The sequence below is a fragment of the Lipotes vexillifer genome, unplaced genomic scaffold, assembly GCF_000442215.2.
Source record: "Lipotes vexillifer unplaced genomic scaffold, Lipotes_vexillifer_v1.1 scaffold1191, whole genome shotgun sequence".
Classification (NCBI taxonomy): domain Eukaryota; kingdom Metazoa; phylum Chordata; class Mammalia; order Artiodactyla; family Lipotidae; genus Lipotes; species Lipotes vexillifer.
In genome coordinates this window covers 335116-352092 of record NW_006799014.1, presented here as the reverse complement: position 1 = coordinate 352092, position 16977 = coordinate 335116, and the positions used below count along the sequence as shown (strand labels likewise).

General features: G+C 39.6%; 1 protein-coding gene across 1 annotated transcript in view; it reads right to left on the bottom strand.

The window, feature by feature from the left end:
* Positions 1–16977, bottom strand: part of ARL9 (ARF like GTPase 9) — an 18281-nt gene that overhangs the window by 849 nt on the left and 455 nt on the right. Inside the window, exons 2-3 of the mRNA XM_007471278.1 lie at positions 13902–14061; positions 10876–11051 (exon numbers count right to left, since the gene is read on the bottom strand). Coding sequence (XP_007471340.1) covers positions 10876–11051; positions 13902–14061 — 336 coding nt within the window. The remainder of the gene's footprint in view (positions 1–10875; positions 11052–13901; positions 14062–16977) is intronic.

Genomic DNA, 16977 nt, shown 5'->3' with positions numbered 1-16977 from the left:
GGGAAAGAGGACAAGATGGAGAAGTGGGGAAGGCTTAAAGGATGGAAACCCACTGGGAGAGGCAGAGAGAGGAGAGATTAAAATGAGGAGACAGAAAGCATGTGTTTATGCTGCATGCCAAGGTCAAAACCTCCTTGAGGTCAAAATGCCAAGGTCAAAACATATTTCTTTGCCTCTCACACATCAAGAATTATTTATGAAAATGACCTCTGACATTCCCTCTCCTAAATACATACACAGATTCAGTTATAGTTTTTAAGTCCTTTGCAAAAGTTTAAGTATTTTCACTCCTAAAATTGCATTTGTATTTGGCTTTTTGTTGTTTCATAGTGTTTTCCCATAGCTTTAGGAAATCATCTGGAAATAGTCCAATATTGTGTCATTTTTTTCTTGTACCAATATGAACCTATCAAATTCCATAACTGGGAGCCTGTGAGACTTTTCCTGATGTGGTATGATTACCTTTCCGGTCCTCCCAACATATTGCCTGTTTGAAACCTGAATTCACTTATTCCTAGAGCCCGCAGTGAATTTTGCAACTGTGTTAATGAATCTAGTAACATGTGGACAATGTCTCAAGTTAAAAAAAAAGTCACTGATGGAATTAGAGAGGAAGAAAATAGAAGCAGGGTGTTGCATGGGAGGAGGGGCTCCTTGTAATGATAAAAGCACATCAGGGATAAATATCAGGTACATTCCACACTTACATAACTGTGCCTTAATAGAGATCATCACTCAAAGAGTAAAGATAGTAAGTTGACGTTTTAAAAATACTTATGTAATAACTTGAACCAATGAGTCATACAAAAAAATAAATTACTTTGGCCAAGGAGCATCAACCAAGATGCATTACACTTAAACTAGAATATCCAAACCTTTTATTATTAAACCCCAGTAAAAGTTATAAATTTGACACGAAATAGCTCTGTTTATTCAATTTGATGAAGAGATATAAACCACAAAGGAGAGTATTGCTAAATTTGTCTATTAAAAATGAAAACCTGGGACTTCCCTGGTGGCACAGTGGTTAAGAATCTGCCTGCCAATGCAGGGGACACAGGTTCGAGCCCTGGTCCAGGAAGATCCCACATGCCATGGAACAACAAAGCCCATGTGCCACAACTACTGAGCCTGCGCGCTAGAGCCCATGAGTCACAACTACTGAGCCCCCATGCCACAGCTACTGAAGCCTGCGTGCCTAGGGCCCGTGCTTCACAACAAGAGAAGCCACCACAATGAGAAGCCCGAGCACCGCAACAAAGAGTAGCACCCGCTCACCACAACTAGAGAAAGCCTGTGCGCAGCAACGAAGACCCAACACAGACAAAAATAAAAATAAATAAATTTATTAAAAAAAAATGAAAACCTATGTATTAAAAAGACAACCATAAACAAAGTAAAATCATAAGCTAATAGATTGCTGGAGAAGATATGTGTAATGTATGTAACAGACAAAAGTTTTTTCCAAAGGACATGAAAGACTCCTACAACTCAAAGGAGAAAAGATAAACACCATAACAGGAATTTGGGGAAAGATATTAAAAGATAATTCACAAATGTGGAAATTCATTTCAAAGAATGAAACTAATTTGAAACTAATAACCAGTGAACATCTGAAAAAATGTTCAAGCTCACTAGTAATTAAGGAAATGCAAATTAGAATAATAAGATAAAATTTCATCCCCATGAGACTGGCAAAAATGAAAGTTTGACAAGCCAAGTATTGACAAGGATGTGGAGCTATAAAAATTGTCATATACTGCTGGTAGGAAAAATAAACTAGTTCAATATCTTTGGAAAGCAACTTGGTAATATCTAGCAAAATTGAATATGGACAAATCCAAAACCCAGCAATTCCTCATGCACTAGAGAAATATTGGTACACATCAACGAGAAGACACATACATGAAGATTCACTGTAGAACTGATTTTAGCAATAAAACATTGGAAATGAACCAAATATCCAACAAGAAAATGGTAAAGCTGTGGTATATTTATGCAATGGAATACTATACAGCTTACTTAAGTGTACCAGGATCCTCTAAATCTTTACAGTTTGTGGTACTTAAGATGCTCATTAAAGAAAAATCTTCAGCTTTTCTTTTAGAAATAATCTGCTGGACTAGCATCTATGCTGGACTTTAATATACACTCCTACTTTTAGATTGTCATTTGTAATTATTTAGTTTACTTCCATAAATATTCACCCATAAAAGTAATGGAAGAAATGGCAGGAACTGAGCTCTCTTACGACTGGCAACCCTAGCAATTAAGAGAGGGGTTTTAGCATTACAGGCATACCTCAGAGATATTTCAAATTTGGTTCCAGACTACTGCAATAAAATGAATACTGCAGGGCTTCCCTGGTGGCGCAGTGGTTGAGAGTCTGCCTGCCGATGCAGAGGACACCGGTTCGTGCCCCGGTCCGGGAAGATCCCACGTGCCACGGAGCAGCTGGGCCTGTGAGCCATGGCCGCTGAGCCTGCGCGTCTGGAGCCTGTGCTCTACAACGGGAGAGGCCACAACAGTGAGAGGCCCATGTACCGCAAAAAAATATATAAATAAATAAATAAAATAAAAAAATGAATACTGCAATAAAGCTAGTCACATGAATTTTTTTGTCAGTACATATAAAAGTTATGTTTACACTACTGTAGTCTGTTAAGTGTGCAATAGCATTGTCTAAAAAAGTACATATCTTAATTAAAAAATACCTTACTGCTAAAAAATGCTAACCATCATCTGAGCCTGCAGCAAGTTGTAATCTTTTTGCAATAGTAACATCAAAGATCACTGATCACAGTTTATCATAACAAATATAATAATAATCTTAAAAGTTTGAAATATTGCAAGAATTACTAAAATGCTACACAGAGACATGAAGTGAGAAATGCTTTTGGGAAAATGGTACCTATAGACTTGCTCAATGCAGGGTTGCCACAAACCTTTGATTTGTAAAAAACACAATATCTGCAAAGTGCAATAAAATGAGGTATGCCTGTACAATGCTATAGATGTCTACCACCTTTTTAAACTTTCTTTATTGTAGTAAAATACACATAAAGAAATTTGCCATTTTAACCAATTTTAAGTGTACAGTTCAGTGTACAAATAAGTACATTCACATTGTTGTACACCATCCATCTCCAGAACTCTTTTCAACTTGTAAAACTGATACTCTGTACCCATTAAACAATAACTTCCCATTTCTCCCTCCCCCAGGCCCTGGCAACCACTATTCTACTTTGCATTTCTATGAATTTGACTACTCTAGGGACCTCGTAAAAGTGTATTCAGGGACTTCACTGGTGGCGTTGTGGTTAAGAATCCGCCTGCCAATGCAGGGGACATGGGTTTGAACCCTGGTCTGGGAAGATCCCACATGCCATGGAGCAACTAAGCCCATGCGCCACAAGTACTAAGCCTGTGCTCTAGAACCTGCGGGCCACAACTACTGAGCCCGTGTGCCACAACTACTGAATCCTGCATGCCTAGAGCCTGTGGTCCACAACAAGAGAAGCCACCGCAATGAGAAGCCTGCACACCGCAACGAAGAGTAGCCCCCACTCGCCGCAATTAGAGAAAGACTGCACGGAGCAACGAAGACCCAGTGCAGCCAAAAGTAAATAAAGAATTTTTTTGTTTAAAGTGTAATCATACAGTATTTGTCTTTTTGTAACTGGCTTATTTCACTTAGCATAATGTCTTCAAAGTTCATCTATGTTGTAGCATGTGTCAGAATTTCCTTTTTTAAGGCTGAATAATATCCATTGTATGTATATATCTCATTTTGTTTATTCATTCATCTGTGGATGGACACTTGGGTTGCTTCTACCTTTTGGCTACTGTGAATAATTCTGCTATGAACATGGCTGTGCAAATATCTGTTTGAGTTCCTGCTTTCAACTCTATTGGTTATATACCCAGAAGTGGATTGCTGGACTATATGAAAACTCTATTTTTAATTTTTTAAGGAACTGCCATACTGTTTTTCACAGTGGCTGCACCATTTGACATCCCCACCAACACTGCACAAGGGTTCCAATTTCTTCATGAACATTTAATATTTTAATGCATGTGTGTGAAATAAATTCAGGTCAGGCTCATTAATCTAAAACCACTTCTTTATACATATTAAACATGCAAATATTTTGTAGACATCAATTCAAAAGTCAATAAATGTTTACTGAATTAAATTCAACAGGTAGAATGGTTCAAGATGGTGGAGTAGAAGGACGTGTGCTCACTCCTTCTTGCAAGAGCACTGGAATCACAACTAACTGCTGAACAGTCATCGACAGGAAGACACTGGAACTCACCAAAAAAGATACCCCACATCCAAAGACAAAGGAGAAGCCACAATGAGATGGTAGGAGGGGTGGAACCACAATAAAATCAAATTGCGTAACTGCTGGGTGGGTGACTCACAAACTGGAGAAGACTTATACCACAGAAGTCAACCCACTGGAGTGAAGGTTCTGAGCCCCACATCAGGCTTCCCAACCTGGGGGTCTGGCAACAGCAGGAGGAATTCCTAGAGAATCAGACTTTGAGGCTAGCGGGATTTGACTGCAGGACTTTGACAGGACTGGGGGGAAACAGAGACTCCACTCTTGGAGGGCACACTCAAAGGAGTGTGTGCATCCGGAACCAGTGGAAGGAGCAGTGGCCCCACAGAAGACTGAACCAGACCAACCTGCTAGTGTTGGAGGGTCTGTGGCAGAAGCAGGGGATGGCTGTGGCTCACCAAGGGACAAGGACACTGGCAGCAGAAGTTCTGGGAAGTACTCCTTGGCGTGAGCCCCCCCCCAGAGTCCGCCATTAGCCTCACCAAAGAGCTGGTAGGCTCCAGTGCTGGGTTGCCTCAGGCCAAAGAACCAACAGGGAGGGAACCCAACCCCACCCATCAGCAGACAAGCTGATTAAAGTTTTACTGAGCTCTGCCCACCACAGCAACACCCAACCCTACCCACCACCAGTCCCTCCCATCAGGAAGCTTGCACAAACCTCTTAGATAGCCTCATCCATCAGAGGACAGACAGCATAAGCAAGAGTAACTACAATTCTGCAGCCTATGGAATGAAACCATTCACAGAAAGATAGACAAAATGAAAAGGCAGAGGACTATGTCCCACATGAAGGAACAAGACAAAACCCCAGTAAAACAACTAAAGGAAGTGGAGATAGACAACCTTCCAGAAAAAGAATTGAGAATAATGATAGTGAAGATGATCCAGGACCTCGGAAAAAGAATGGAGGCAAGGATGGAGAAGATGCAAGAAATGTTTAACAAAGACCTAGAAGAATTAAAGAACAAACACCTAGAAGAAACAAAGGACGAACAAACAGAGATGAACAATACAATAAATGAAATGAAAAATACACTAGATGGAATCAATAGCAGCATAACTAAAGCAGAAGAATGGATAAATGACCTGGAAGACAGAATGGTGGAATTCACTGCCATGGAACAGAACAAAGAAAAAAGAATGAAAAGAAATGAAGACAGCCTAAGAGACCTCTGGGACAACATTAAATGCAACAACACTCTCATTATAGGGGTCCCAGAAGGAGAAGAAAGAGAGAAAGGACCTGAGAATATATTTGAAGAGATTATAGTCAAAAACTTCCCTAACATGGGAAAGGAAATAGCCACCCAAGTCCAGAAAGCCACCCAAGTCCCATGCAGGAAAAAACCAAGGAGAAACACGCTGAGACATATACTAATCAAATTGGCAAAAATTAAAGACAAAGAAAAATTACTGAAAGCAACAAGGGAAAAATGACAAATAACATACAAGGGAACTCCCATAATGTTAACAGCTGATTTCTCAGAAGAAACTTTACAAGCCAGAAGGGGGTCACATGACATATTTAAAGTGATGAAAGGGAAGAAACTACAACCAAGATTACTCTACCCAGCAAGGATCTCATTCAGATTCGATGGAGAAATCAAAAGCTTTACAGACAAGCAAAAGCTAAGAGAATTCAGCACCACCAAACCAGATCTACAACAAATGCTAAAGGAACTTCTCTAGGCAGGAAACAAAAGAGGAGAAAAGGACCTACAATAACAAACCCATAACAATAAAGAAAATGGTAATAGGAACATACATATGGGTAATTACCTTAAACATGAATGGATTAAATGCTCCAACCAAAAGACACAGGCTCACTGAATGGATACAAAAACAAGACCCATATACATTGTCTACAAGAGACCAACTTCAGACCTAGGGACACATACAGACTGAAAGTGAGGGGATGGAAAAAGATTTTCCACGCAAATGGAAATCAAAAGAAAGCTGGAGTAGCAATATGCATATAAGATAAAATAGACTTTAAAATAAAGAATGTTACAAGAGACAAGGAAGGACACTACATAATGATCAAGGGATCAATCCAAGAAGAAGATATAACAATTATAAATATATATGCACCCAACATAGGAGCACCTGAATACATAAGGCAACTGCTAACAGCCATAAAAGAAGAAATTGACAGTAACACAATAATAGTGGCAGATATTAACACCTCACTTACACCAATGGACAGATCATCCAGACAGAAATTAATAAGGAAAGAGAAGCTTTAAATGACACAATAGACCAGATAGATTTAATTGATATTTATAGGACATTCCATCCAAAAACAGCAGATTACACTTTCTTCTCAAGTGTCCACGGAACATTTGCCAGGATAGATCACATCTTGGGTCACAAATCAAGCCTCGGTAAATATAAGAAAACTGAAATCATATCAAGCATCTTTTCTGACCACAACACTATGAGATTAGAAATCAATTACAGGGAAAAAAAACGTAAAAAACACAAACACATGGAGGCAAACAATACATTACTAAATAACCAAGAGATCACTGAAGAAATCAAAGAGGAAATCAAAAACACCCTAGAGACAAATGACAATGAAAAAACGATGATCCAAAACCTACAGAATGCAGCAAAAGCAGTGCTAAGAGGGAAGTTTATAGCGATAAAATCTTACCTCAGGAAACAAGAAAAATCTCCAATAAACAATCTAAACTTACACCTAAAGGAACTAGAGAAAGAACACACAAAACCCAAAGTTAGCAGAAGGAAAGAAATCATAAATATCAGAGCAGAAATAAATGAAATAGAAACAAAGAAAACAAGAGCAAAGATCAAGAAAACTAAAAGCTGGTTATTTGAGTAGATAAACAAAATTGATAAACATTTAGCCAGATTCATCAAGAAAAAGAGGGAGGGGACTCAAATAAAATTAGAAATGAAAAAGGAGAAGTTACAACAGACACCGCAGAAACACAAAGCATCCTAAGAGACTACTACAAGCAACTCTATGCCAATAAAATGGAAAACCTGGAAGAAATGGACAAGTTCTTAGAAAGGTATAATCTTCCAAGACTGAACCAGGAAGAGATAGAAAATATGAACAGACCAATCACAAGTAATGAAATTGAAACTGTGATTAAAAATCTTCCAACAAACAAAAGTCCTGTACCAGATGGCTTCACAGGTGAATTCCATCAAATATTTAGAGAAGAGCTAATACCCATCTTTCTCAAACTCTTCCAAAAATTGCAGAGGAAGGAACACTCCCAAACTCATTCTACGAGGCCACCATCAGCCTGATACCAACACCAGACAGAGATACTACAAGAAAAGAAAATTACAGACCAATATCACTGATGCAATAAACAGAATATGGATCAAAAATCCTCAACAAAATACTAGCAAACAGAATCCAACAACACATTAAAAAGATCATACACATGATCAAGTGGGATTTACCCCAGGGATGCAAGGATTCTTCAACATACACAAATCAATCAATGTGATACACCATATTAACAAACTGAAGGAGAAAAACCATATGGTCATCTCAATAGATGCAGAAAAAGCTTTTGCCAAAAGTCAACACCCATTTATGATAAAAACTCTCCAGAAAGTGGGCATAGAGGGAACCTACCTCAACATAATAAAGGCCATATACGACAAACCCATAGCAAACATCATTCTCAATGGTGAAAAACTGAAAGCATTTCCTCTAAAATCAGGTACAAGACAAGGACGTCCACTTTCACCATTATTATTCAACATAGTTTTGGAAGTCCTAGCCACAGCAATCAGAGAAAAAAAAAAGAAATAAAAGGAATCCAAATTGGAAACGAAGAAGTAAAACTGTCACTTTTTGCTGATGACATGATACTATACATAGAGAATCCTAAAGATGCCACCAGAAAACTACTAGAGCTAATCAATGAGTTTGGTGAAGTTGCAGGGTACAAAATTAATGCACAGAAATCTCTTGCATTCCTATACAATAACAATGAAAGATCAGAAAGAGAAATTAAGGAAACAATCCCATTCAGCATTGCAACAAAAAGAATAAAATACCTAGGAATAAACCTACCTAAGGAGACAAAAGACGTGTATGCAGAACACTGTAAGAGATTAATGAAAGAAATCAAAGATGACACAAACAGATGGAGAGATATACCGTGTTCTTGGATTGGAAGAACCAATATTGTGAAAATCACTAAGGTACACTAAGCAATCTACAGATTCAATGCAATCCCTATCAAATTACCAGTGGCATTTTTTTACAGAACTATAACAAAAAATCTTAAAATCTTTATGGAGACACAAAAGATCCCGAATAGCAAAGCAGTCTTGAGGGAAAAAAACGGAGCTGGAGGAATCAGACTCTCTGACTTCAGACTATACTACAAAGCTACAGTAATCATATAATACGGTGCTGGCACTAAAACAGAAATATAGATCAATGGAACAGGATAGAAAGCCCAGAGATAAACCCATGCACCTATGGTCAACCAATCTATGACAAAGGAGGCAAGGATATACAATGGAGAAAAGACAGTCTCTTCAATAAGTGGTACTAGGAATACTGGACAGCTACAAAGAATGAAATTAGAACACTTTCTAACTCCATACACAAAAATAAACTCAAAATGGATTACAGACCTAAATGTAAGACTGGACACTATAAAACTATTAGAGGAAAACATAGCAAGAACACTCTTTGACATAAATCACAGCAAGATCTTTTTTGACCCACGTCCTAGAGTAATGGAAAGAAAAACAAAAATAAACAAATGGGACCTAATGAAACTTAAAAGCTTTTGCACAGCAAAGGCAACTATAAACAAAATGAAAAGACAACCCTCAGAATGGGAGAAAATATTTGCAAACGAATCAACGGACAAAGGATTAATCTCCAAAATATATAAACAGCTCTTGCAGCTCAGTATTAAAAAAACAAACAACCCGGGCTTCCCTGGTGGCGCAGTGGTTGAGAGTCCGCCTGCCGATGCAGGGGATACGGGTTCGTGCCCCGGTCCAGGAGGATCCCACATGCCGCGGAGCAGCTGGGCCCATGAGCCATGGCCGCTGAGCCTGTGCGGCCGGAGCCTGTGCTCCACAACGGGAGAGACCACAACAGTGAGAGGCCCGCGTACCGCAAAACAAAAACAAAAACAAACAACCCAATCCAAAAATGGGCAGAAGACCTAAATAGACATCTCTCCAAAGAGGACATACAGATGGCCAAAAGGCACATGAAAAGCTGTTCAACATCACTAATTATTAGAGAAATGCAAATCAAAACTACAATGAGGTATCACCAGACCAGTTAGAATGAGCATCATCAGAAAATCTACAAACAATAAATGCTGGAGAGGGTGTGGAGAAATGGGAACCCCCTTGCACTGTTGGTAGGAATGTAAATTGATACAGCCACTATGGAGAACAGTATGGAGGCTCCTTAAAAAACTAAAAATAGAATTACCATATGACCTAGCAATCCCACTACTGGGCATATACCCAGAGAAAACCATAATTCAAAAAGACACATGCACTCCAATGTTCATTGCAGCACTAATTACAATAGCCAGGTCATGGAAGCAACCTAAATGCCCACTGACAGATGAATGGATAAAGTAGATATGGTATGTATATACAATGGGATATTACTCAGCCATAAAAAGGAATGAAATTGGTTCACTTGTAGAGACGTGGATGGACCTAGAGACTGTCATACAGAGTGAAGTAAGTCAGAAAGAGAAAAACAAATATCATATATTAATGCATATATGTGGAACCCAGAAAAATGGTACAGATGAACCAGTTTGCAGGGCATAAATAGAGACACAGATGTAGAGAACAAACATGTGGACACCAAGGCGGGAAAGTGGGGTGGTGGTGGTGGGATGAATTGGGAGATCGGGATTGACATATATACACTAATATGTGTAAAACAGATAACTAGTAAGAACCTGCTCTGTAAAAAATAAATAGACAAAATTAAATTTAAAAAAAACAAATTCAACGGATATTTGTTGAATTCCTACTATGTACAAGGCATTATGCTAGGTTTTACAAGGGACACAAAGGTGAATGATAGTCTCTGCTCTCAAGGAATTTACTGCTGTCCCTTGGTATCTGAAGGGGATTGGTTCCAAGACCCCAGCAGACACCAAAATCTGAGGATGCTCAAGCCCCTTACATAAAATGGCACAGTATTTGCAAATAACTTATGCACATCCTCCCATATACTTTAAATCATCTCTAGATTACTTATAATACTTAATACAATGTAAATACTATGTAAATAGTTGCCTGTGTGTGGCAAATACAAGTTTTACTTTCTGGAACTTTCCAGAATCTTTTTTTTCCTGATCCACAGGTTGTTGAATTCACAGATATGGAGGGCTGACTGTATAATCCAATAGATCTAATAGTATAAACTGAACATACAACATATTATTGAATATCTTGCTATTAAAAGTAGACATTTCTACTTCTTGTATTAATAATAAAACTATTGAGTACAATTTATATTTGCACAAATTTTTACCTGTTTGTTTGCAAACACAACCAGAGGAAGGATTGGATTTGTCCCAATTAGTTGATGAAGGTGCTTCTTGGCTTCAGGTAATCTGTTGTGATCTGCTGAATCCACCACAAAGATTAGCAGCAATCCCTTGGACAGGTACATTTCCCAACAGGAACGGAAAGGTTCGCTGCCACCAACTACAAAGAACAGTAGAGAAGGAAGACACACACACAAACCTCAGAAGAGTCCACTGAGGGGGGCAGGAAAGACACATTTTGATAATTCCTGAACACTGGATACATATTCTGATAAAAGACCTCTGTGAGACTCTACCCAATTCTTCAAACAACCTGAGCGATGTTACTGGGGAAATGATTGGTGGGAATAGTTACCCTCCACAAGCGGGTCACTCATTCTGGAACACAAAGGACCAGCATAAAGATCTTAAATTTGTGCTACAGTGGATGCCTCCTGATCTGTTATACACAGCAGCCACGATGGCCAATGCCTGTCTGTCAGGTATAGCTCAGCGAATGGGAGTAGGATACTAAAATAATTCAGGGTGGTGGGTTAAAACACATATTTCTCTAAAATAAGTTTTAAATGGACTGATTTAAATGTCATTGGCTAGCCTCACTTGCACAACTTTTTTCCTTTGTCAAAATCCCAGAACTAATTTCCTCTCTTAATCTTGCACAAAGAATTAATATGATCCTGTGGGCATTCAGGAATACTTGCTTCAGAAAAAATTCCTTTGGGTTATTTCATTCTGCTGATTCTTCCCAGAAGAAACTTTTTGGAATGATAATAATACATACACAATGAATTCAGTTTTTATTTTTCTCCTGGGACAGAATATGACAAGCAATGGCCCACAGCCTAAATCTGGCTCACTGCCTATTTTTGTACAGCCCACGAACAAAAAATGGATTCTACCTTTTTAAATGTTTGGGGAAAAAAAGAATACCATTTTGTAACACATGAACATTATATCACATTTGGATTTCAGTACAAATAAAGTTGTATGAGAACACAGGCACATAGATTTGTGCACATATGGTCTCTGGCTGCTTTCGCAGCACAACTGCAGGGTTGAGTAGCTGCACAGAGCCCACGCGGCCACAAAGTCTACATTAGCTACTCTAGAGCCCTCTGCAGAAAAAGTGTGCAGACTCCTGTTGTAGGGACTTAACAATACCATTTAAAAAACGAATAGGAAAGGGTGTTGATTTGTCTTTGTTTTCTTTTGTATGGAGAGCCAGGCTAGTCATTCTTTGAAGTATTTTGTGTTTTTAATTTTTTTTTTTTTTTTTTGCTGTATGCGGGCCTCTCACTGCTGTGGCCTCTCCCGTTGCGGAGCACAGACTCCGGACGCGCAGGCCCAGCGGCCATGGCTCACGGGCCCAGCCACTCCGCGGCATGCGGGATCCTCCCAGACCGGGGCACGAACCCGTGTCCCCTGCATCGGCAGGCGGACTCTCAACCACTGCGCCACCAGGGAAGCCCTGTGTTTTTAATTTTTTTAAAGAATGTGTATAATCCAAGTAATTCATATGGTTTTAACATATGTAGTTTAAAGATGAATGAACATGTCGTTCCCCATGTTTTTGGCAACACCATGACATTTCACCTACATAGGGATTGCTATCTTTTAGGTATTAACTTCTAACTTGACAGCAACGTAGTTGAGAACACAGTTTGTATGATGCATCCTCTTTGAAAACTTTGTTAAGACTTGCTGTATGGCCCAGTAAGCGGTCATTGCTGGTAATTGTTCTGTGAGTGTTTGAGAAGAATGTGAATTTTAACTTTTATATGTGGCTAAAATTGTCTAATTGGACAATTTTATATTATTCACTAGATCGAACTTGTTGACTGTGTTCAAATTTTATATATCTCTGCAGATATCTTTTCTCCTTGATCTTATTAATAATTGACAAAGATATGTTGAAACCCCTCACTCCAATGGCAGATCTGTCCATTTCTCCCCCTAACTGGAGTTTTCTTTTTTCTTCCTATCTCCCTTTCTTTTTTCCCTTCCCTTTCCTTTCCTTCCCTTTTTTCTTTTCACTTTTTATATTTTGAGACTTTTGTTAGCCATCCATTTCATTAAAAATATTATTTCTTCCATAGCTTCTGGGGAAATTGAGAACTCTATTCTTAACAATGCTTTTATCATAAAGATTTGCCTGCAGGTTTACCAATTTCTCTGCCCACCATTTTCTCTTCGCAACTGAATGAAAGCAAAAATTCATAGCATTTTACTTGCAGGCTGGAGGTGGGGTACAAAAGGGGGTACAGAAAACTCCCAGTTTTCTGGCTTGAGCATGTTGATGGGTGAGGAGACATTTACTGACCAGTTGGATTACAAGGGAAAGGAACAGATACGGAGATATATCAAACATTTTGTCTTGATGATATTAGGCTTGAGAGGCCAGTGAGACAGCCAGGTAGAGATGTCAGGCAACATGTGGATATATTTGGCTGGAGAGATAAATTTGGGAGTCATTAGCATATATATAGTATTTAATGTCAAGAGGAAAGGTGAAATCATCCTAGGAGAGAGTGTAAAGAGGGGACAAGAGGATCTAATGCAACTTTGGGGTACAGCAATATTTTGAGAGGTGGTGACTCCAGAACTGCCAGAGGAGGGGTTTCTGGGTTGCCATCTGGTTACAAGAGGTTTGGAGCTTACCTCTATTTGCATTTGCAGAGAAGGAAACACACTGTATTTACTTAGATTGCATTTTTTTTGGGGTAGTAAGGGAGGAGGGAGGCTGTTATAGGAGGGGTGCGAAAGCCTTCCCCTCAACTCCCCTTTATCACCACCACTGCAAAAAGAAGAAAATGAAAAGAACAGAAAGTGATTCCCACACTGTACCCAAGCACTAAACTATACATGCATTCTGAAAATCTAGGAAAATCTGACCCAGTGTTTCATTTCACAAGGACCCAATGTTGATAACATTAAATCTGGCTTAAGGTATAACAATAATGTGGCTATAGGCTATCGGTTATCCCCAGAACTACTGAGAAATACAGCTTACTCTCCAGGAACTCCAACTGGCTGTCTTCAGTGCTGATGCACAGTGCACTGAAACCTTGGGTTGGTGCCACGCTGTGCTGGACTCTGTTTAAAGCTAGAGAGTGGAGAACACTGGTCTTTCCTGCTCCATCCAGGCCCAGCACTAGGATCTTATTTTTCTCCTGTGAAACAAAAGATAAGTCAATAAAGCTATGCTATCAGGGCCTGGTTTTCCTGGCTCCTGGCAGTGTGCCTGCCAATAATATTGTGGAATTGTAAACCAGAACAAAACATCGCAAAACATTTAATAGGTCTAGAACAAACTGTACCAGTCAGTTTGTATTTTATATAATCAGCTATCAGTTATGTGATATTAATTGCATACCCCCTCTCCATCCCCCAACTCCTGGTCAATCTATCAAATAAATACTTTATATATATATATCAGGATTTATGGGAGGTGCCATATTTTCAGGGTCAATTTTCAAACTTCACTTTGCTTCCTGAGTTCATGTCTATTGGAGACTGCAACAGAATTCAATTTGTTGTATGGGGTCTTGCGCCCTACTTGTTCCATATATTGACTTTGTCACTCAGCGTGTAAGCATCTAAGGTTTCATATTATTAATCTGTCTTGTCTTCCCAGTTGAATCACTAGATTAAAAGCTCTTAGGGCAAGGTTACCCTCATAAATGAAAAGGAGAAGATTATAGAAACTGTTAAACCAGTTCCAATCACAATTGAGTATTTAAAAATCTGACGCTAAAGCCTGATGAACTAGATGTAAACTGTAGGAAGAAGCATTCTACCAACATACCAACCGTAGAAAATTTTATGACAAGTGACTGAGGGGCAAGAAGGGCAGGCTGGTATGAAGACAGAAATAGAAATTTCAGAGTGCTCAGAAAGGTGACTTTTAGGGTACAAACTTTAATGTAAACAGTAATAAATGAGCAACAATCCAGCCAGACTACTCACAGGAATTCTATTTCTCAAACAGCCTACTAAAGAGATTTCTCATGCATAAAAAACACTAATAAATGTCTTCAGTGGCATTGGTTTAAAAATAATAATCTTATACATTTCTGCTTGAACACTAAATGTTGACATTAGACTTAGACTGGATTTCTGTTTAAAAAAAAAAAAAGTGATCCTAAATAGCACTAAATGTCTATCCCCCCTCCCCCCTCTTTTTTTTTTTTTTTCTAATATATAAGATCTATGTCAAAGTAAGATGGTTTAAGGTCTGGTCTAATAGGGTCTTTTGTACAGGGCAGCATTTAATAAACCTGTCTAGTGAATAACAGAATGTTTGTTTTTGGAGTGAATTCTTGATGGCTCTTAAAGCAAAAGGTATTTCCATAGGTGTTTCCTCTCCCCATCCCCACTTCCTCCCGGTTCCCTCTTACCCACACCTAAATGTCATAGTGTCATTCTGAGAGAGTGATGGTAAGGAAGAGGGACTTGATGCATGAAGGGGATGCTTTAAAGCAATGATGCCACCAAGAATTGGCTGCAAGTTGTGGATTGTGTCCCTCTCATTATCTCCACCAATGGCTCTACTCAGGCTATCCCAACATATTTCATCAGTTCCAAGATGCTGTTTGTTTTCTGGGTTTTTTTTCCCTCACATTTTAACATCTCTGAAATAAGGACTTTACAATCTATGGTATATCATATTTTGGTTGGAAGCATTTTTTTTCTTTGTTTGTGTTACCTAAAATAATGGCACCTTAGATCCTATGAAATTTTGTGAATAAAAACAGTTCCCTACTCCCTTTCCAACCATATCGCTGCTCCTAAACCCCTAGAAATTCTGCAGTCATTGATGCTTTACATTTTGCTTATTTTTTAGTCTAAAATACAAGCCTCCTCATATTTATAATCTCTTAAGAAAAGCTGGGGTTACTGTAAACCAGGAGTTCAGACCCGAAATGTGATTCTCAACAACACTGTTCCTTGCAAAAGTTATTCATTTAACTATATGTGAACCTATGTAGTCTGTGTTTTACCAGAGATCAAATCTCCATTAATAATTCACATTGTTTAGAACCAGAAAGCAGCTCTGAGCTCAGGAACTCCAGGAGCACAGAGCCCACTGAGCTGATCCAAATAATGCCTGTTTTTCCTTCTTCCCCCTCAATTTTTAAATCGTAGTAAAATACACAACATAAAATTTACCATCATAACCATTCTTAAACATACGGTGATATTAAATCCATTCATAATATTGTGCAACCATCACCACTAACCATCTCCAAAACTGTTCATCTTGTAAGATTGAAACTGTACTCATTAAACTCGAACTCCTCACTCCCCCTTCCCCCAGGCCCCACCATTCTATTCTCTACGATTCTGACTACTCTAGGTACATCATATACGTGGAATCATAGGTATTTGTCCTTTTGTGACTGCAGTGCCTGGTTTCTGAGACCTCTCAGTTAAACCTTTGTGCCCGTCCCTTCTGGGCGCTGGTGGTCTGAAAACAATGGAAGTAGTAACCTCAGCGCCCACAGAAAATGTCCAGAGGGACCCAAAACACATTCTGCACAAATTCAGGAACCCTGCACCTTCCCACATGGAACTTACGAAACAGAAAAGATTGGGAGAGCGCATGTGTGGTGAGGGTTTGGGGCTGGTTTCAGTGTCGTGGGCGGACTGGGAGCTAGCGTTGGGCGTCGGACAGAGATGGGGCTGGAAAGAGGGCTGTTCCCCGCGCTCCCGTGAACCCCACTAAGGCCTCCTCTTCAACACTAGACCTGACGAGATCTGACCTTCCGCAACACTAGACCTAGACCTTGGACGCAGGGTCGGGGTTAGGGGTGAGAGCGGGCAAGGGCCTGGGGAGATGGCGTTCGCAGCTTGGCACACCCGTTCCATCCGCGGTTACAAAGCCCGCACACGAGACCCGATTCCCTCCGGCGCGAGCGCTGGCGCTCCGGCCAGAATGCCGACAACGGCCTTGGGTGAGGGTCTGAGGCATCCGTCTCTTACCAGCAACTCCAGCGGCGGCTTTGCCAACGTGCTGTTGTCCTTTTTCTCTTCTTTCCGTAAATTGCTCCTTCCCCTTCTCCGTCTCCCGCCCTTTCCTCTTTCCC